This window comes from Podarcis muralis, chromosome 2 (genome assembly GCF_964188315.1).
Source record: "Podarcis muralis chromosome 2, rPodMur119.hap1.1, whole genome shotgun sequence".
NCBI lineage: Eukaryota > Metazoa > Chordata > Lepidosauria > Squamata > Lacertidae > Podarcis > Podarcis muralis.
This window is the reverse complement of record NC_135656.1, coordinates 81,870,999-81,893,417: the sequence shown is the minus strand read 5'-3', so window position 1 is coordinate 81,893,417 and position 22,419 is coordinate 81,870,999. Positions and strand designations below refer to the sequence as shown.

The 22,419-nt window shown below is 42.7% G+C and overlaps 1 protein-coding gene across 7 annotated transcripts in view; it reads left to right on the top strand.

Moving 5' to 3' along the window:
• Window positions 1-22,419, top strand: part of ERC2 (ELKS/RAB6-interacting/CAST family member 2) — a 514,390-nt gene that overhangs the window by 6,611 nt on the left and 485,360 nt on the right. For all 7 annotated transcript variants that reach the window (XM_077924934.1, XM_077924929.1, XM_077924927.1 and 4 more), the window contains exon 2: window positions 18,985-19,797. In XM_077924934.1, the coding sequence (XP_077781060.1) occupies window positions 19,141-19,797 (657 nt within the window). In that variant the 5' untranslated portion in view covers window positions 18,985-19,140. The remainder of the gene's footprint in view (window positions 1-18,984; window positions 19,798-22,419) is intronic.

Below are 22,419 nucleotides of genomic sequence, written 5' to 3'. Positions count from 1 at the left end.
AAAGACCCTCCCAGGTGTTAAGATTGACAGAGGGGACTCTCCTGGTAGTTCTGCCACCCTCAGAAGCTCAGGCAGGGGTGGTCTAAGAGAGGACATTCGGTGTGACAACCCCAAACTTTTGTAACTCCCTCCCCATAGAGGTGTGCCTGTCAACTTACAGTTTTTGGAGATTACTGAAGATGTACCTCTTTACCCTGACCTTTGACATGTGAGAAATATATTTTCCGGACTGCTCATGGATATCCATCTCACATTATGTTTGAGATGGAGTCCTAAGAGTTTTACCTTGGAAGTCATCTGAAAAGGTTGAGGGCAGGGTGATGTTGCTAAGAAAAGTGCTATTCAGTATGAAAGCCAAGATACATCTTGGCTCCAGAAACACTGAGCAGTTTCCACATTATGTTTCACAAACAGAGCATAAGTATCAGTGATGGATTTTCAAGTGGATAACACACTGGTTTTTTTTTACCTTCCCACCTGCCGAACATCTGGTTTTTTTTTACAGTTTATTTACTTTACTTGCTGCATAACTTTCATCACAGTTTTGTTTTTATCTGTCTTCTCTCTCTTCTCCATTCTGTAATAATGCCTTTACTTGTTTGCTAAAGCTACCCTCCTTTCCTCCTCTTACTTTCATCGGTATGGCCATGAAACGCTTAATTAGGGGATTGTGGATTTCTCCAGCTCTGCTAAGTGCCACCATGACCTAAGAGTTATTTGGTTAAGAAAGTCTATCTGCTTCTCTTTTTATCAACTGGTTTGTTGGGTGGGGAAATAGCACTTCCTTGATAACAATCTATTATCTATTTATCACTGCTTTTGATAAAAGAGGGAAAGAAGTCTGTCTTCTGTATCCCAAAATGTCTGATTTCGTCTTTATTGGCCTAATTTGCTGATTATTTTTTCAGTAGTGACAGCAGCAGATGAAGTTTGAAAAAGTAGATCATGCAGGTTCAAGAAAAGCATCAGTTGGAGTTGTGATAGTGAATGGAACTGATTTGAAAAGGAGTAATTTATTCCCCTTAACCATACCCAGTGAGGCTAGATGAATTCTTATACTCCATATGGCATGGATTTGGAGCCTGTGGCCTTGTTGGACTTCAACTCTTATCATCCCTGTCCATTGGCCATTCTAGCTGGGGCTGATGGGAGTGGAAGTCCAACAACACCTAGAGGCCTTCAGCTTCCCCTTCCCCTTTCTATGGTCTGTTTTACTTCCGATGGCTGATGCTGGAGGCCACTTCATGGCAAATTTCACCATGTCCTGTATAGAGCTGGTTGTGTGTATGGGGGTGCCATAGCAGACTTATGTGGAAGTTTGCAGTGCCACAGATAAAATAGCTGAGTTCTCTTGTGGGTCACTGCACATGAATGACTAACCATGAGGGACAGCTTAACTGTCATGTGAAATAACATGTGAACAGACCATATATCATTTGTTCAATAAGAAAGAAAGAAAGAAAGAAAGAAAGAAAGAAAGAAAGAAAGAAAGACAGACTATAGGAAGAGTGAAAGTAAGTCCGATACTTCAGTATTCAAAAGCAGCATATTGAGCCAGAATACCAATATATTCCTATGAAAAGCAGCATCTATTTCCTCCCAGCACTTTCCCCCCTACTTTATACTGTGGTTTGTTATGTACTTTGTTACATTCCTCACTTAAGGGTGGATTTTAAAATCCTTTAATGAGGAACAGTGTTTTATTACTTCCATTTTAAATGCACCTATAAAGTCTTGGGTTGATTTAGGCATTGGAAGATCTATTGCTATATGTACTATTCCATTGGTCTTCAGCTGATGAGCCCACATTTAGTTGTGATTCTACCTCAGGTGATTCCACTTCAGCTTATAACCTCCTTTCTAGTTTTCTGGTGCTGCTGTTTTGGGTAAATAAATAAATAAATAAATAAATAAATAAGAGAAGCTGAAAAATGGGAGAGAGAGTAGGGTGTAAGGAGACAGAGAAATGTAAAAGAAGATGAACACATTCAACAACAAATAAAAAGTGGGTCCCATGCTGCAGGTAAGATCCTGGGTCTTTAGTTTGCTGATCGCTGTGCTGTTCTATATATTATTTTGCTTTAGAGTATAATGCCTATTCTAAGCAACTTAATTATTGTTGTTTAATTGTTAAGGTTGGTTAAAGCTTGAAATCACATCTGATATCACAAGTGAGAATCTCACTTTCTGTGTAAAAGAATTAAGTTCTGAGTCTTGATTGCATGCAAAGTCTGGAAAGAACTTAATTTAAGGAGACCTCTGGTTTTTATATACTTGATGTTTTAATTTGATAGCCATAAGCAAATCAGCAACAATAGTGATAATTAATACCAATATATCCATTTGTTGTTCCTGCATCTTGGGGACTGTGGGGTGTTTGCAGTGTTAGTCCTGCTCAGAGTAGACCCATTGGGATTAATAGCCATTACTAGTACTCTGCTGTCCGTATTACATCAAATGACCCAAGCTGTTGTAACTGTTGACATTTTACTGAAAATCCTATAAGAATTCTGTAAATGCCACCTACTTTTCAGCTGCACACAAATGAATGCTGACAGTCACATTTAGATGACTGTCAGCATCTATTGATGTATTTCTCACTTTTAGGCTTTCGCAAAATGTGTCTGAGATTATCAGGGTTCACATGTAAATTACTAGTTTTGGTGAGCTTTGACATTCTACTGTAAAATATTCTGGGTCATATCTGGAGTTACTTTTACTCACAGTAGGCCCACTGAAATTAGTGGGCATGACCAGCTTAGGTCTAGTAATTATGAGTCTAACTTAGTTTGATGCAATCCACTGCCTATCTTATTTCGGTATGTATATGTTCCTGTTTTGTACCAAATAGCGGAGCTAATCATCCAAATATACCCAGCTGACTGCTACCATAGATGGCACCCAGTGAAATGTCATCACACATGTAAAGAAAGAAAGAACCCGCCCACATAATGTGCTTCAGTTTGTCCACAGTTGGATAACATGATATTTTATACTGGATTTTCTTCCAAATCGTAGTTTAGCTTTAAAAGGCAAATGTTGGCACTACTGTAAGTTGAATTTTGAATGTGTGTTTGCTTCTGGGCATGTACCAGCTGTTGTTGTTTTTTTTGCGTGTGTTATATGTGCAGTTTTTCCCAACACTGAAGCAAATGGAGAAGACCTTACTTTGCCTTAAGCTCCATGTGTACATTTTGGAACTTCCATATGTACATGGGAGCTCCTAGATTGTGGCTTTGCTAAATGTGCACAAATACAGTGGTACCTCGGGTTAAGTACTTAATTCGTTCCGGTGGTCTGTTCTTAACCTGAAACTGTTCTTAACCTGAAGCACCACTTTAGCTAATGGGGCCTCCTGCTGCCGCCGCGCCGCCAGAGCACGATTTCTGTTCTTATCCTGAAGCAAAGTTCTTAACCTGAAGACAATTTCTGGGTTAGCAGAGTCTGTATCCTGAAGCGTATGTAACCTGAAGCGTATGTAACCCGAGGTACCACTGTAGTCAAATTTAATATAGTGTTGACATATGACTTTCTAAGTGTATTACCATTTAGAAGTGTTTGATGATTAAGCAATATATAAATATATCTGATAAAAAGAATAAATAATTATACTTTGGCCCTACACTGTTAGGCTGCTTGTTGGGGCTGATGTTTTCTTGTAAGCCTGTCATTGCTTCATTCTCTGGCGGTTTGGTTTTGCACTGAGGCAACTACTAACCAGCATCCCAGTAGCTGCGTCTTCTCTCTGTCCCTGCACACCACCATTAAGCTGTTAGGTTGGAATTCAATGTTACACGAGAACCACGCCATAGATGATAATGCAGGGACAGCATGGCGACAGATGGATAGGTAGAGAACGAACTGTAATGTCTGTTTTGTAGAACATCACCTTTAGTAATAGTGTCTGCTTTCAGCAGTTTGAGGAGTACACTGAGTGATGATTTACTGGATTATCAGCAGTTCTTCCTGCACCACCAGGGTTCCTTGGGGGCTCCAGTCCAGAGCTGAGAGCCATTCATTTTCTAAGTCTTGATGAGAAAGCAGCTAGAGATGTTATAGCTGTGAGCAGCACTCCACGTACATACATCCTTGCCAGCAAACAGCAATCGCCAGTTGAATTTTGCTTTGTAATTTTGCATTGTTTTTGTTGACTTGTTGGATTATCACCTTGCAATTTAATTTTGTATTTTATTGTTTGCCCCATGAGCTGCCCTGAGAACGTGTGCTGATGGGCTACCCTGTAACTCTAATAATAGTGCAGTCTCATTTGCATCCAGGTTGGTATATAAAATTAAGCACCATTTTAACTTTAAAAGTAAATAAATAAAAAGACATCCAGTTTTGTATATATTGAGTAATCCAGAGGAATGTAGATTTGTGTTACAAAGCTCGCTTAGTGAAATTTGTCTAGCCTGTATGCCTCTCTCTGCTCATATCACTTCTGTTTCCTGACTTCTGTTCATTCCCCCACTCCTGGAGTGGACGGCTCCCCAAAGCACCTGTATTGAACTTGGAGCAGCTGCTTCATTTAGCAAGGAACTAAGAAGTGACATATAACAAGGACTGCAGCAATTAAAATAAATGCACGCAAAATAACAAACAATATCAAACAGTTGTTGTAAACTGTGTCAGTTCCTTCCTTGAATGAGTGTTTGTAATCAGTAATGGGCAAAAACTCAAATCCATTTGTGATAGCGGGGAACTTAAGGGACTGTCGAGTTGGGAGATTGTATATTCTGGGTGAGTTCACACTGCCATAATGAGCAGGTTCATGGTTGGAAAGGGGTGGGGTATATATCCCTGTGGTGTACCATTTTGAACCTGGGAATTCCTGCACCAATTGATTTTTTACTCGAATGTTTTATTTTATTTTTTTAAGAAAAGGGGAATTCAGTTTACAGAATATTACCCTGGCCAAGGTACAGTGGTACCTCGGGTTACAGACGCTTCAGGTTACAGACTCTGCTAACCCAGAAATGGTACCTCAGGTTAAGAACTTTGCTTTAGGATGAGAACAGAAATCGCACAGCGGCGGCAGCAGGAGGCCCCATTAAGCTCAAGTGGTGCTTCAGGTTAAGAACAGTTTCAGGTTCAGAATGGACCTCCAGAACGAATTAAGTTCTTGACCTGAGGTACCACTGTACTCTCAATGACAGTTTAACTGAGAATAAAGTACCGTATTTTTGGCTCTATAAGACTCACTTTTTCCCTCCTAAAAAGTAAGGGGGAATGTGTGTGCGTCTTATGGAGTGAATGCAGGATGTGCAGCTATCCCAGAAGCCAGAACAGCAAGAGGGATTGCTGCTTTCACTGTGTAGCGATCCCACTTGCTATTCTGGCTTCTGAGATTCAGAATATATTTTTTTCTTGTTTTCCTCCTCCAAAAACTAGGTGCGTCTTGTGGTCTGGTGCATCTTATAGAACGAAAAATACGGTATTAAAATGTTCAGCTCATGAGCATATGTCAACAGTGGCTGATGGCTAGCATCGAGCGCCTGTTCTGATAAATGCAGATGACTCTGGCACAAAACCAGTGCATAAGCTCGCAGTTGTGGTGTTTTGCATTCCAAACAGATTAAGAATTTTAGGACAAGGAAGTTTTTATTCAAATACATCATTTATTATGAGCTGGGGAAACTCCTACTCTGAGCCCATTATTTTTTAATAGGAATAGCCTTTTGGATCGGGCCAATGGCCCTTCTAGCCCAGCATCCTGTTCTCACAGTAGCCAGTCAGGTGCATGCGGGAAGCACAGAATCGGGACCAAAGTACAACAACACTCCTGCAGTTTCCAGCAACTAGTATTCAAAAGTATTAAAAGGTAAAGGGCCCCTGGACGGTTAAGTCCAGTCAAAGGGGACTATGGGGTGCGGCGCTCATCTCACTTTCATGCCAAGGGAGCCGGCGTTTGCCCACAGACAGCTTTCTGGGTCATGTGACCAGCATGACTAAACTGCTTCTGGTGCAATGGAACACCGTGACGGAAACCAGAGCGCACGGAAACTGTTTACCTTCCCGCCTCAGCGCTACCTATTTATCTACTCACACTGGTATACTTTTGAACTGCTAGTTTGGCAGGAGCTGGAAACAGAGAAACGGGAGCTCACTCTGTCGTGGGGATTCGAACTGCTGACCTTCTGATCGGCAAGCCCAAGAGGCTCAGAGGTTTAGACCACAGCGAACCCACGTCCCTTCAGAAGTATAGCTGCTTCCGACTGTGGAGGCAGACCATAGCCATTCTCCACAACAAAATATCAGCAGTACCTAAAATATGCCAAGCGTTCTCCCCCTATAGCATCAAATATTTGTGTGTTTTTTCCATCTGGGAAAAGGGTTTTTTTCCTGTCGCCAAGTGGTAAGTGATTAAAGGCATCTTGGCAGTAAGTATGAAATAATAAGAAATGTCTGTGATGGGCTTTGTTAGTTTCAGGTCTTGAAATGGAAATGCAAAGCTGCATGCATCACACAGCTTGAGCATAATCCGCCCCTTGGTTTACATGTGTCGATGGCATGATGTGGAGGCCTCTGAACAGATGTGACTGCTGCTATGACCCATATCCTGTCTCCATCGCATCAGAAGCTGTATTGTACACCAATTTGTCTTACTGCAACAAAAGAGACTCGTCCCCACCCAACAAGGGCATATAACTGCCCAGTCCCAAGTTGGACCAAGCTAACTACAGCCAGTAGGTACTCTGGCCATAGGAAGGTGAGAAGATGATGGGGAGATCTGTGTAGAGACATCCCTATGTGAGACGACTCCACAACTCTTAGTGTATGTGTGTGTTGGGCAGTGAGGGAACATGATGAGGCCACCTAGGTGTTCAGTGGCCTCCTGGGTTCTGTGATTCCATATAGGTTTTTTTAATGGGCATATTGCTAGTATTGTATTCTGTACCAAACAATGTTTCTTTCAACTTTATGCATCTTGGGAAGTAGCCTATGAAAGCTGATGCCACAATAAATGAAAGTGTCACTCTTTTTGCATCACCATGCTAACAGAAGCACTCGACTGTCTATATCAGCTGCTTTCTCTGTTAACAGCAAATATCCAACAATGTTGTGAATGTTGACATTTACAGGTGAATACTGACATTCCCGTAAGAAATTTGTAAGTGCCGCCCACTTTTCAGCTACACACAAATGAATGCTGACAATCTCATTTAGATGACTGTCAGCATCCACTGATGTATCAGTGAGTTTAAAACATTCAGAAAATGTGTCTGGAATTGCAAATGGATAAATTTTTCAGTAAATATTGTCATTTTACTGTAAAATATTCTTGGCTGTATCTGGTGTCAGTTCTACTCAGAGTAGACTCATTGAAATTAATGGCCATAACTAATTTGGGTCCAACTAATGTTGGATACCTCTCTCTGCACAGAGATAGGTAGCTTTTTATTGAGGTCATGGCGGACATTGTCTGGAGTGATTTGATAAAGTCCTCACAACTGACAATAGATTCATACTTCTATAGTTATTCCTCCATATGCCATGAGCTATCACCAGCTGCTTTTCTGGTGATTGAGGTATTGTTGCCACCATCAGAACTGTGTTTTATATTCAGGGATTAAAGAAATTTAAATTTAGTCAATGACTTAGTTGCTTACTCCTTCTATTTAGCCAGGTGTTGATAGAGAACATTTTGCTTCATGTAGGAGGCGGCCTTCAGATCCCAGGCCTACGCTTCTATTTATGTGGACATGAAAGCTTAACACTTTTCTCAGTTGTATGTTGAGCCATCACTTAAACAAGATGAATCCTAGGGTGAGTTAACAGTACATTAGAAGCAAGGCGCATAGACAAAAAGAGCATCCCTAGGAACTTGGATTCAGCCCAGTTTTCGATTTGATGATGAAGACACACTGTTTTAAAAAGTCTTTTGTGAAATATTCTTAGATGTTGCCCAGCCAGCCAATCTTTCTGGTAAAATAAATACACTTTTGTTAGAAGCCCCCTTTATTCCGATGTGCTTTACATTGTTGGAAAGAGAAGCCACATTACAGAAGGATTCTGCTTGAGTTTTCCTTTCTCTCTTGTTGCTTCCAGGTTCTTGGGTCCGTCCCCCCCCCCTGCTTTTCTTTACTCCTTTATTTCTCACTGTGGAGTTGTAAACATGACCAACCGCTTATGCTTGCATAAAGCAGTTAGTTATATACAACAAATACATGTGTTTGAGAAAATCTTCAATAAAGGACTAAGGGTTGAGTCCTTGAGAAATAATTTGTAAAGTGCAACACAGTTCAATGTGTGTATGCATCTCTAGGGGCCAATGCTGGCACAGAGCTCCTGATCTTTTAATCATGGTTAAGGATTAGAAGTGGGCTGTGGGGTCATGTGCTCCTTCCCCACTTGTGATTTCCTCACTGGTATTGATCATAGTTAAGAGAGCAGTGTTAAGCATGGTTTCATGCTAACCAGGATTTCTCTCTTAACCAGGATTTGAAAGCAGCTCCAGGGCATGGTTAGCATTAAAGTTGGCATCAACAAACACTTGGGATTTGAATGTCTGATATGGAATTCAGAGAGCAATTTCCCCCTGGGTTAAGTTTGATCTTGCTGTTCTTTGGCTTTCCCGTTTAGCATTTCATTTGGCTCCCCTGCTTGAATTATCTGGCTCTGTTTGCAAGAGCATCTTTGCACATGACATGCGCCCCTCTGCTTGTTGGCATACTGTCTTCTGCACTGTGTTATATTATGACCAGGATTATGGATCTGTGGGGAGTGATCTGTGACTGAGATTGGATTACATTTAATCTCTTCTAGTTCTGATTCTATAGACTGTATAAGGCTTGAGAAGGAATAGCTTTGGTACTACTTTCTTTTCCCTGTTTTTTATCTCGCATGTTGAGCTGTCTGGTTGTCTGTAACCTACCAGTGACCACATCCATTCCAGTCCCTTCCTCCAGTCTGTTTTCCCTTTCTTCCACTTCTGCTTTCCAGTATGTTCAAATATCTATAGTCCTTCCAGAACTGATCCTTTAGCTCATGTTATCAACCTGACTATCATTGCATCTGTTGATTGGTCTCTCTGCTTGGTTTTGTAAATTAACATGATAATTTCACCATAAAATTACAGAAATATTGCACAATAAAAAGCTGCAGTGTTTTCTGTTCTGTTTATGACTAAACATTGGTGTATACTGTATTAGTAACCCATGTTAATTAAGGAATAAGACCTATGAATATCAGTGGTATTTATTTCTAAGTACGGTAAGTACATTTAGGATTATATCCCAATGGTGCAATCCTATACCCACTTAGCGAGTAATCCAAGCCCAAGATCTGCCAGAATGAGCAAATTTTGCTCCAGTGGATCTCTGGCTCAGACGGCCAGTTCCTGGAGCAGCTTGGCTATACCATAGAATCATAGAATCATAGAGTTGGAATAGACCACAAGGGCCATCGAGTCCAACCCCCTGCCAAGCAGGAAACACCATCAGAGCACTCCTGACATATGGTTGTCAAGCCTCTGCTTAAAGACCTCCAAAGAAGGAGACTCCACCACACTCCTTGGCAGCAAATTCCACTGTCGAACAGCTCTTACTGTCAGGAAGTTCTTCCTAATGTTTAGGTGGAATCTTCTTTCTTGTAGTTTGGATCCATTGCTCCATGTCCGCTTCTCTGGAGCAGCAGAAAACAACCTTTCTCCCTCCTCTATGTGACATCCTTTTATATATTTGAACATGGCTATCATATCACCCCTTAACCTCCTCTTCTCCAGGCTAAACATGCCCAGCTCCCTTAGCCGTTCCTCATCCTGGCTCAACCGGGACTAGTAGCAAGCTTAGTAGAGACTTGAATCTGATGCCAGCGTAAGCCCTGAAAAAAAAAGGTGCTCTAGAGTGGGAGGTTTCAGGAGGACTTAACACTTGATCTTAACTGCATTCAGTTCAGTCATGTGACCTTGGAATCTGGCAGAACTAATGCTGACAAAAAACGGTAGTACAAGTAAAACTCTTTTTAAATCCTTGCTTTCCCTCTGCCAGACTTAGGCTGGCGCAGCTGGCAGTAACCCTGCTCTTGAATGGTGTTTGGATCTGACATACTTTATATTGGCTTAATGACATTAAAGACTTTATATTGGCTTAATGACATTACGCTGGCTTCCCATGCTTAGGATTGCTTCCAAACCTGGGTGTAAGTCCATTGAATTCAATGGGTGTCTGCTTCTGAGTAGACATGTGTAGGATTGGGTTGTAAAAGTTACAAAGCAGAGAGATGGAAAGTCATCATTGAAACCAATAGTTTCTTCTAAACTTAAACACCATGGAAGATTTAAACTCATGATGTCATTCTCAGGTGATGAGATAAAGAGGAAATCTTGAAAATAAATGAACCCTTATTTAGAAAGTGCTTTCTCCCAAAATAGACCATTTTCTGTTGGTTGAGATCTTCAGTAGAGATGTTGCTGTTAAACAAAACAGCAACAAAAAATAGCACCTTTTTATCCCTTCCTTATTTTCTGCTCTTAATTAGGCCTGTAAACATTACTGCATGAAACACATCTTTGTTCAAAATCCAGAGGATTTAATCTAAAAGTAATCCTAAAATTCCTTAAACATTCAGTGAAAATTCTAATAAAAAAGGAAATGTTTGCTCCGAGATTGTTGCACAATAGATCTGATACTTCTATAAAATAAATCAATCAGATTAGAATACATTTAAAGTGAAAATAATTTATTACTATAGGGAGTACCTGAAAAATGGTCATTTGTTGTTGTTTAGTCGTGTCCAACTCTTAGTGACCCCATGGATCAGAGCACGCCAGGCACGCTTATCTTCCACTGCCTCCCGCAGTTTGGTCAAACTCATGTTCGTAGCTTCGAGAACACTGCCCAACCATCTCGTCCTCTGTCGTCCCCTTCTCCTTGTGCCCTCAATCTTTCCCAACATCAGGGTCTTTTCTAGGGAGCCTTCTCTTCTCATGAGGTGGCCAAAGTATTGGCTCTGTCCTTCCAGTGAGCACTCAGGGCTGATTTCCTTAAGAATGGATAGGTTTGATCTTCTTGTAGTCCATGGGACTTTCAAGAGTCTCCTCCAGCACCACAATTCAAAAGCATCCATTCTTCGGCGATCAGCCTTCTTTATGGTTTAGCTCTCACTTCCATACATCACTACTGGGAAAACCGTAGCTTAAACTATACAGACCTTTGTCAGCAAGGTGATGTCTCTGCTTTTTAAGATGCTGTCTAGGTTTGTCATTGCTTTTCTCCCAAGAAGCAGGCGTCTTTTCATTTCGTGATTGCTGTCACCATCTGCAGTGATCATGGAGCCCAAGAAAGTAAAATCTCTCACTGCCTCCATTTCTTCCCCTTCTATTTGCCAGGAGGTAATGGGACCAGTGGCCATGATCTTGGTTTTTTTTTATTTTGAGCCTCAGACCATATTTTGAGCTCTCCTCTTTCACCCTCATTAAAAGGTTCTTTAATTCCTCTCACTTTCTGCCATCAAGGTTGTGTCATCTGCATATCTGAGGTTGTTGATATTTCTTCCGGCAATCTTAATTCCAGTTTGGGATTCATCCAGTCCAGCCTTTCACATGATGAATTCTGTATATAAGTTAAATAAGCAGGGAGAAAATATACAGCCTTGTTGTATTCCTTTCCCAATTTTGAACCAATCATTTATTCCGTATCCAGTTCTCACTGTAGCTTCTTGTCCCACATAGAAATTTCTCAGGAGATACATGAAGTGATCAGGCACTCCCATTTCTTTAAGAACTTGCCATAGTTTGCTGTGGTCGACACAGTCAAAGGCTTTTGCATAGTCAATGAAGCAGAAGTAGATGTTTTTCTGGAACTCTCTAGCTTTCTCCATAATCCAGCGCATGTTTGCAATTTGGTCTCTGGTTCCTCTGCCCCTTCGAAATCTAGCTTGCACTTCTGGGAGTTCTCGGTCCACATACTGCTTAAGCCTACCTTGTAGAATTTTAAGCATAACCTTGCAAGGGTGTAAAATGAGTGCAATTGTGTGGGAGTTGGAGTATTCTTTGGCATTGCCCTTCTTTGGGATTGGAATGTAGACTGATCTTCTCCAATCCTCTGGCCACTGCTGAGTTTTCCAAACTTGCTGGCATATTGAGTGTAGCACCTTAACAGCACCATCTTTTAAAATTTTAAATCGTTCAGCTGGAATACCATCACTTCCACTGGCCTTGTTATTTGCAGTGCTTTCTAAGGCCCATTTGACTTCACTCTCCAGGATGTCTGGCTCAAGGTCAGCAACCGCACTACCTGGGGTATGCGAGACATCCATATCTTTCTGGTATAATTCCTCTGTGTATTCGTGCCACCTCTTCTTGATGTCTTCTGCTTCTGTTAGGTCCTTTCCACTTTTGTCCTTTATTATGGTAATCTTTGTACGAAATGTTCCTTTCATATCTCCAGTTTTTTTGAACAGATCGCTGGTTTTTCCCATTCTGTTGTTTTCCTCTATTTCTTTGCATTGCTCGTTTAAGAGTACCATTTTTAAGCTTCAAGAAAAGAAATTTATTGGACAACTGGAATGAATTAATTTTTTCAACCTGAGACAGCAACTTCGATACAAGTAAAAGTGGACCTGGCTGGGCATCTCACTACTAAAGACCATTACCGGAATTAAACAAGGATGTATTTTGGTGCCTTTTCTGTTTAACTTTTATATTAATGACATGGTTAAAGAACTGGATGGCCTTTAATTTGCCCCTGTTACAATTCTCGACCAAACACTTTCAGTTTTAATGTATTCTGATGGCCTAGTACTTGTGTCTAGAACCCAGGTGGGCCTGAGACAGCTGCTTGTGAAATATTGCATGGGTAATACTTTATCTATAAACTATGACAAGACACAGGTCATTGTATTTGGGAAGTGCCCTAAAAAGCATGTTTGGCGCCTGAATGAACACATTATAAATCAAGTAAATACGTTTAAATATTTGGGACTGGTCTACTCAGAAACGGCCTCTTGGAATATGCAGCTATCTAACATTAAATTGCAAGGCTTTAAATCAGCAAAAGCTATTCTGAAATTTGCTGCTTGTAAAGGTGGAAATCTGGTTAACCCAGCTCTATCTGTTTGTAAAGCAAAATCAATGGCCCAGATTTTATACGGCACAGAGGTTTGGGGTACCTCAAAGGTTTCTGGTCTGGAACCCCCACATAATTATTTTTTAAGAGCCCTTTTAGGCCTACCCAGAAATGTGCAATCCTTCATGGTTCAACAGATGGACAACACTAGGTTACCAAAAAAATGCCTGATTGAGTTCACGAATGGATTACCCCTTAAAAACTGGGTACATCATGCCACCCAACTAATGAGCAAATATGACCTCGCAGTGACCAAGCTCAAAGAACTTTCCCTACACTCTCAGAAAAATATTTTTAAACGGACCATAAGGGCAGTGGCTACTAAAAACAACTTAAACTCCATGTACCCATCTACATGCAGCCCATTATATTTTAAACTTAGAGAGGCCCATGAACATATGTCTTACTTCAATGAATTGACTTTTGTACAACTCTGGAAAGCTTTTACAGAGCTACGATTAAATACAATAAACTCTGCTTATAGAGATGGGAGACATAGAGGCATACCAGTAATTGATCATGTTTGTATTAGGGGATGCCCTGAATTAGAGGACCTTACGCATTATATCTTGTGCTGCCCCTTATATATGGAAGCAAGAGAACGGTTTTTGACACCTATAATGATAAGGTCCCCTAGCCAGAATCCTTCTGACGTGATTCAATATCTCCTTGCAGACATTGATAAGTATGTGACCTGGTGTGTAGCACTTTTTGCAACTGCCGCCAGGAAAATTAGAAAAAATTATATACACTGCACTGGTGTTGTGCAATGCCAGGTCTATAGGCAACAAAACCGCCACCCTGCGAGATTTCTTCATCTCGCAGGGGGTCGACCTGGCTTGTGTGACGGAGACCTGGGTGTGCGAAGGGGATACTGTTACTTTACGAGAGATGGCGCCCCCGGGTTTCTCCGTCCTCCACCAGTCGCGGACTGTGGGCCGGGGGGGAGGGGTGGCATTATTAATCCGGGAAGATTGTTCTTTCAGGGCTCTACCATCGCCATCGATCCCCGGCATTGAATGTGTTGGCCTAGTGTGGGGCTCCGAGGTGAGCTTGGCTGTCTGGCTGGTGTACCGGCCACCTAGCGCACCAGCAGCCACCCTGTCAGGCCTGCTGGAGGCGGTGGCCGGCTGGGCCTTGGAGTTCCCTAACCTATTGGTATTGGGGGACTTCAACATCCATGCTGATGCCACTCCCTCCTCACAGGCTCTGGACCTGGTGTCTTCCATGGCGACACTAGGGCTCTCCCAGTTTGTTTCGGGCCCCACACATCAAGCAGGCCACACGCTGGATTTGATCTTTGGCGCTGGTATAGATGTGATCATGTGTCCTTCGATGAAGGTGCCATGGTCTGATCACTACGCTCTGAAAGCCAGGATTGACGTTCCACCCCCACCCTGCTTAGGTGGCGAGCCGATTTGGGCTCGCCCGCAGAGGCTGATGGACCCTGATAGATTCCGTCAAGCCTTGCGGGACCTTTCTCCCCCTGGCGACTCATTGACTGAGCTTGTTGAGGGCTGGAATACCCATCTCCTGGCAGCCATCAATGAGATCGCACCTAAGCGCCCTCTGCGACCCCGCAGAAACCGGGCTCCCTGGTTTACTGAGGAGCTCCGGAAAATGAAGCGGGACCTCAGACGGCTAGAGCGAGTATGGCGGCGTGCCCGTGACGGAGCTTCAAGAACATCTTATAGGGTTTTTATGAAAACCTACGAGATGGCTGTGAAGGCCGCTAAGAAGTCCTACTTCTCGGCCTCCATTGCATCCGCTAGCTCTTGCCCGGCACAATTATTTAGTATAATTCGGTCTTTAACGTCCCTCGAAGGACAGCCAAATTTAAATAACAATTTGACACACAGCTGTGAGGCATTTGCGAGCTTTTTTGCGGAGAAGGTCTTGTTGCTCCGCCATGATCTCCCTGCCAATTTGGATACAATAAAGGAACTGGAGGCCCCTCGACTGTCCTCGGGTCCAGTATTGGACCACTTCGACCGGATATCCCCAGCCGATGTGGACAGACTCCTCCGAGCTGGAAAGCCCACCACCTGTCCTCTTGACCCGTGCCCGTCTTGGCTGATTAGAGCGTGTCCAGACGAGGTGCGGGCTCTCCTGGGGGATATCATCAATTTGTCCCTTGGCACGGGGACATTCCCAGGGGAACTGAAGGAGGCAGTGGTGCGCCCGCTCTTAAAGAAAACATCATTAGATCCTTTAGATCTATCCAATTACCGCCCGGTTTCGAATCTTCCGTTCCTGGGTAAGGTGATTGAGAGAGCGGTTGCTGAACAGCTTGGTGGGTTTCTGGATGAAACATCGGCTCTGGATCCATTCCAGTCCGGCTTCCGCGCTGGTCATGGGACCGAGACGGCTCTGGTTGCCCTAACAGATGATCTTCGTAGACAGCTGGATCGAGGCGGGTCGGGGCTGCTGATTCTTCTAGACTTGTCAGCAGCTTTTGACATGGTCGATCACGAACTTCTGGACCACCGCCTTGCCGACGTGGGGATCCAGGGCACAGTCCTTCAATGGCTGCGCTCGTTTCTCTCTGGTCGGGGACAGAGGGTGGCGCTTGGGGGGGAATTGTCATCGCGCCACTCCTTGGTGTGTGGAGTGCCTCAGGGTGCGATTCTCTCCCCGATGCTTTTTAACATCTTTATGCGCCCCCTCGCCCAGCTTGTCCGGAGTTTTGGGCTGGGCTGCCATCAGTATGCTGATGACACCCAACTCTATCTGCTGATGGATGGCCATCCTGACTCGGCCCCAGACACACTGATCAGATGCTTGGAAGCTGTGGCTGGATGGTTACGTGGGAGCCGGTTGAAGTTAAATCCTTCGAAGACAGAGGTCCTCTGGCTGGGACGGGATGATATGGGAATGAGGGGGCAACTCCCATCTCTTGTGGAGGTGCAATTAGTGCCAGCACTGTCCGTTAAGAGTTTGGGTGTAATCTTCGATACCTCCCTCTCCATGGAGGCGCAGATTGCAGCTATTACAAAGGCGGCATTTTTTCATCTCCGCCAAGCTAAGCAGTTGGCTCCTTACCTCTCTCGCCCTGACCTAGCCACTGTGATCCACGCGACGGTCACCTCCAGACTGGATTATTGTAACTCGCTCTACGTGGGGCTGCCCTTGAGACTGACCCAAAAACTCCAGCGGGTGCAGAATGCCGCAGCGAGACTCCTTACGGGGTCTTCGCTTAGAGATCACATTCATCCGGTGCTATACCAGTTGCACTGGCTCCCGGTGGAGTACAGGATCAGGTTTAAGGTGCTGGTTTTAACCTTCAAAGCCCTATACGGCCTAGGGCCCTCGTACCTACGGGACCGCCTCTCCTGGTATGCCCCACAGAGGAACTTACGGTCTTCAAACAAAAACACCTTGAAGGTCCCAGGCCACAGAGAGGTTAGGCTGGCCTCAACTAGAGCCAGGGCCTTTTCGGCTGCGGCTCCAACCTGGTGGAATGCTCTGTCACAAGAGACAAGGGCCCTGCAGGACTTGACATCTTTCCGTAGGGCCTGCAAGACAGAGTTGTTCCGCCAGGCATTTGGTTAGGGCGCAGCCTGACTCCCTCCTTTGGCAACCTTTACAAAACTTTATGGCTGCCATCAATCTTGATTTTAATTAATTTTTATAATGTTTTTATAATGTCGCACTATTTGGTGTTGTTAGCCGCCCTGAGCCCGGCTTCGGCTGGGGAGGGCGGGATATAAATAAAATTTATTATTATTATTATTATAGCTATCAACTGCAAAGGAGATGAATTTATTTGACCCCCATCTACACCAAGCTGTATCTTTCTCACTAAACTTTGTACATAATTGTCTATTGTATTATTTAATATTACTTTTAATATATTAGTGGCCCTGCGGTGATTTTAGCTTATAAATTTTATTGTCCAATGTTTCAATTTGTATATTAAGGAGTTTCTGTAGTTTTGTGCAGATTAGGTCATGTTTTGACAATGTAAAAGTTTTTGTATCAAACTAGTATATATTTTATTGAATGACACTGTATACATTGCAGCAGCCTTTGGCTATAAGCAATAAACTTGACTGACCGACCTGAGACAGCTGCATAGCAGCTCAGGTGCTGATTCTTGTGGTTGTCTAAGCAAACCTGACCTCTTTGTATTGCAAAACATTATCAACAGATATTTGTGGTTGTGGATCTGCTTACTCTAAAAGCCTCTGCAATGAATCTTCATTTACTTTTTATTCTAATTGCCATAGGTTATGTGATGTGCTTATTTGCATCTAGTCATTAGAATTGCTTCACCATGTAGGGATATTGGCCTGGAGCCCTCTGCCAAATGGAGGAGCACCTATAGGGAATGAGCAACTTAATGAGTCCCTAGATGAGGCTTAAAACATTTCAACTCTAACTGCCCCAACTAAAGGGGTAAACAAGGTAAAAGTTCAAAAGGGGTAAACCTAGTGCAGCAAAAGCCTTGGGTTGGCAGGAGCATTGATACCTAGTTTGGCTGTAAGAGTTCAAGTGGATAAGGACTTCTGTACGTTTCACTGTAGAAAAGCAACTAATTCATAAAAACCAGGCAAAAAATAAAATAGTATAGATAATAAGGAACAACAGACACAAGCATGTTAGCAAGACAGTTTGATGGACAAAAAACAATGGGCCAAACACAACCCAAGTTATTGTTATCTGATCATTATTAATCCTGAACTTCAAAGAAGCAGGAAGAAGACTTTAATAGTCTATAGATAAGATGTCCAGAGTGTCAAAATGAGTATGTAATATATATGTGTGTGTGTCAGGGAACTGCCATCGGCTCAGAGGTGAGAAATAGAAGGGCAGTTGTGTTACAGGGAGCATCTGAAAATCTTGCGGAGCAGTTCCTCTTCTGGGAGGGGGAAAGCCCCACCTCCAGTGGGGAAGAAGTGCAAGGACCAGAGGATGCTGGTGGGAGCCTTAACACCACTCCTGAGCAAGCCGGACAGGAGGGAAACACGCCCTTGCCATCGCCCATCATGTGCAGTAGTATGAGGCGCAGAAAGGGGCGGAGACGGTTGGGGGTAACGAAACTCTTATGTTGGGGGAGGTCCAAAAAAAGACCACTCCCGGATTCTGCTAGTGATTGAGCCAGACATTAGCTTTGGGGCTCTTCACTGTAAATAAAGGTAAAGGTAAAGGGACCCCTGACCATCAGGTCCAGTTATGACTGACCCTGGGGTTGCGGCGCTCATCTCGCTCTATAGGCCGAGGGAGCCAGTGTTTGTCCGCAGACAGCTTCCGGGTCATGTGACCAGCATGACTAAGCAGCTTCTGGTGAACCAGAGCAGCGCATGGAAACACCGTTTACCTTCCCGCTGGAGTGGTACCTATTTATCTACTTGTACTTTGATGTGCTTTCGAACTGCTAGGTTGGCAGGAGCAGGGACCGAGGAACGGGAGCTCACCTGTTGCGGGGATTCGAACCTCCGACTTTCTGATCAGCAAGTCCTAGGCTCTGTGGTTTAACCCACAACGCCACCTGCGTCCCTTTCAATGTAAATAGTTTGTACCAAAATAAAGCCTGTAAAACGCAGGTCGGAGTCCTGCCTGGTTACTCTCAAGCAACCGCAATAAAAATATTTGGTAATTCTTTATTTCTCCGTTCTGTCTCTGTTCCATTTGAGGCACAGAGTTAATCATGGAATCTAGTGTATGTTCTAGCAATGTCAAGTCCATCTACCTTATCTGTGTATTTGTATATGGCATTTTTACACATAAAAACAAAAAGCCCTTTGGCAATAAAAGTAACTATAACATACAGAATTCTTCTTAGTTTGAAAATGTGCTCAGAAGGATAGTGCGCTATTGTAATTTCATAAACCCACAGTTAAAATGAACCTGTGCTTCCAGGTTTTGGCATTGTCAAGTAACTTTTAGTAATCTCTAATTATATTTTTATTTTCAGATCTTTAGCCTGGAGAAGTCATTTTAAGGAATTCGTTGCCTTTTGGAAGAATGCTGTGAAGCAGCTTGCCAACAACAGCAACTGGAAATAGAGGTTGAATAACCCACTTAAGTGTGATTAATTTCGTATTAAGTAGTACCTCACATTAAAATAAAAATGTATGGAAGTGCAAGAACAATCAGTAACTTGGAAGGCAGTCCTGCCAGATCCCCTCGCTTGCCAAGATCTCCTCGGCTGGGCCATAGGCGAACAAGTAGTGGAGGAGGTGGAGGGACAGGTAAGACGTTATCAATGGAGAATATCCAGTCACTTAATGCCGCCTATGCAACATCTGGACCAATGTACCTGAGTGACCATGAAGGTGTGGCGTCCACTACTTTCCCCAAGGGCACAATGACTCTTGGAAGGGCTACAAATCGAGCTGTGTACGGTGGTCGAGTGACAGCTATGGGGAGCAGTCCTAATATTGCTTCCGCTGGCCTTTCCCACTCCGACCTTCTTTCTTACACTGATCAGCATGGGGGGCTGACCACTTCTGCACATCACCACCACCACCAGATACCTTCTATGTTGAGACAGGTAAGGGATAGCACCATGCTAGATCTACAAGCTCAGCTAAAGGAGTTGCAGAGAGAGAATGACTTGCTGAGGAAAGAACTGGACATTAAAGATAGCAAGCTTGGCTCTTCCATGAATAGCATCAAGACCTTCTGGAGCCCTGAGCTCAAAAAGGAAAGAGTGCTGCGGAAAGAAGAAGCGGCCAGAATGTCCGTTCTGAAAGAGCAGATGAGGGTTTCTCATGAGGAGAACCAGGTAAGCAATTGCAAATGAAAATAATGGTATATGGAAAAGGCAACTGATGCTTTGCTTACGGTGGTCATCTCCAACCTAGTCTCCTTCAGATATTTTGGACTACAACTTGCATCAGCCACAGCCATTATGGACATGCTGGCTAGGCCTGATAGGACTCTTAGTCCAAAATGTCTGGTGGCCACCAGGTAAGGTCAAAACATGGCCTACTGGTGGCATGTTTTGGCTCTGTAACATAATAATTCCCTGTTGCTTGTTTCTAGTTTCTAACTGGGAAGAAAGTGCACCAATAAGCTTCACTTCATTCAGAATTTCTTTGATCCAATAGTCTTCTCCATTAATAATGTGGAGAATGATTGTTAGTCACTACCTTTTTTTTTTGTATTTTCAGGACTTTTTGCAATAATACAAATGCATTCAGGAAACTTTACTATAGAAACATGTTATATATTTATCAGAGAGAGGGGGCATAGTCTAAAGATAGACCAGTAGGTCAGGGGCTTAACTTACATTAAACAGGAGCCCAATACTGTTTATTACAGTATGCAGTAAACTAACTATTATATCCTTATGTTTTTGTGCTTTCTCTGTTAGTACCCCCACCGCACCCCACCCCAAACATTCTGGGCCAACTGCAAAAATAGTTCCATTAGAACTAATGTTTAACAGTAATGTTCCTTAAAATAATAAAGCAGATTTCGAAGAAGAGCAACTAATAAACATCATTCTGATTTTTAAGGTACTCAAAAATGTTGCTGGACCTCAAGTTGGCCCCAGCACTGTTAAATGCCAGCTATTGATTTCCTCATGTAAGATAATTGGTGATTCATATTTCCTTTTGCAGAGAAGTCAATATCTTTCACTAGGTTCTGAAGGGGGTTAATAAGTGCTCTCTTGTAAGTAAAAGTGTCTGGTATTTGAAATAATCAGAACTGGAAACTAAAAATTCATGAAGCAATCACCTAAGATTCCTCATAGAGGGAAGAGAAAATGAAGCTTGAGGGAATCATCTTGCCTGCAGCTGGATATTTTCGTGACCATAGAGGGAGGAGGAGGATGATGATGTTGGGACAGGATACGGGGCAAATATTTCACATGACACTTTAGATTGGTGAATACTGGTGGTGGCATTGTCAAATTTCCTTGCTTCACGTTGATACCTTATGAACTGAAAGTACACACACACTTTGTTACACACGAATGCTGTTATTCCAAGGATTCTAGCATTTTACCAAGCTTTCATAGGGCATGTGTCTCTTTCTGTAGCATTGTGCATTTAGGAAGTAAACCAGCAGTGGATGACTGGAGGAATTTAGGCTGGTGCTATGGGAACCTTTTCGCTTGCTGTCCCTGCCTCCATTCCTGCTATCACTCCAGCATGGCTAGCTAAGAAACTAAAGCACTTTGCCAAATTAACCTCTAAGGCTACAGTTGGGGGTTATAATAATTTATGAGTGATTTTTCTTTTTAAATCACATATATTGAAAATGCTGATGTGAGAAGAAACATGAAATTATTGTTTGGGTAGTTGATTTCTCCCCCTCAGTTAATTTAAGATGACAGAGATTTCCCCCTCCCCAATGTATTATTTTAGATTCTCTAACTAATTTGCAATAAGTATAGAAAATGTGTATTGCTTCGAATTTGTTTCAAAAGATGTATGATAAGTTTCACTTGCAGGTAGGTAAACCAGTTCAGTTTTGGAGGAGAAAATGTTGCTGATATTAAAAAGTATTTTTGCACTATGATGTAATTGGTTGCATCTTATGAATTAGGAAGACGCAGAGTTAGCCCTGAACCACTGTAGCAGTTTTCTTCAGTTACAAATGGTGTTTTGCATGCAAATGGCTGATATTCACAAGATAATTTATTTAAAGAAATTCAACATTAAGGGTTGTTCATGGTGTTAGTTATATTCATAGTAGACACATTAAAATTAACAGAAATGACTTATCTTACAAGTATTAATTTCATTGTGTCTACTTTGAGGAAAATATAGTTGGATACAACCCAGAATATATATTTTTTGTGATGCTCTAGTTTCTTCTTTGTAATATATTGTCCCATTAATGCTTTCTTTATTCCATGCAATCAAATCCTCTTTTTATAAGTGAAGAAAGTACAAATAGTGTTGTTGTTTTTTAATCCTGTTTATGTGGAGATGGAGGAAAGTATAGAAATACAAGTTGACTGAGATATGTTAAATGGTATGCATGCAAAACATATATATACGGTAGTAAACAAATAACATAATTGTGCAATCCTAAAAATATTGTAAAGTTAGCTGAGGAGCCATAGGCAGCATGTGTGTTGCTATGCAGGTGGAAATGGAGTCACACTGGCTGAATGGCTCTTAATGCTGCCAGAGGTCCTCCAGTATGCAGTGGGAAGCTCTAGCAGCATAGATGTTCCTCCAGTGATGAACATCTGGCAGAGAGGGAAAAATTGGGGCATGTCTGCTAGTGTGGCTATGCCACATCCAAAACCCTTTTGTTTCCATGACATGTCCACGAAACAAGATGACTGTGCCAGTCCTGTTGCCAATGTGGTCAATTCCAGTGGGAGGAAAGAAGGAAAAACTGTGCCCCCCACATCTTCCTCGCTGCCCATAGTGAAAGAGCAGGG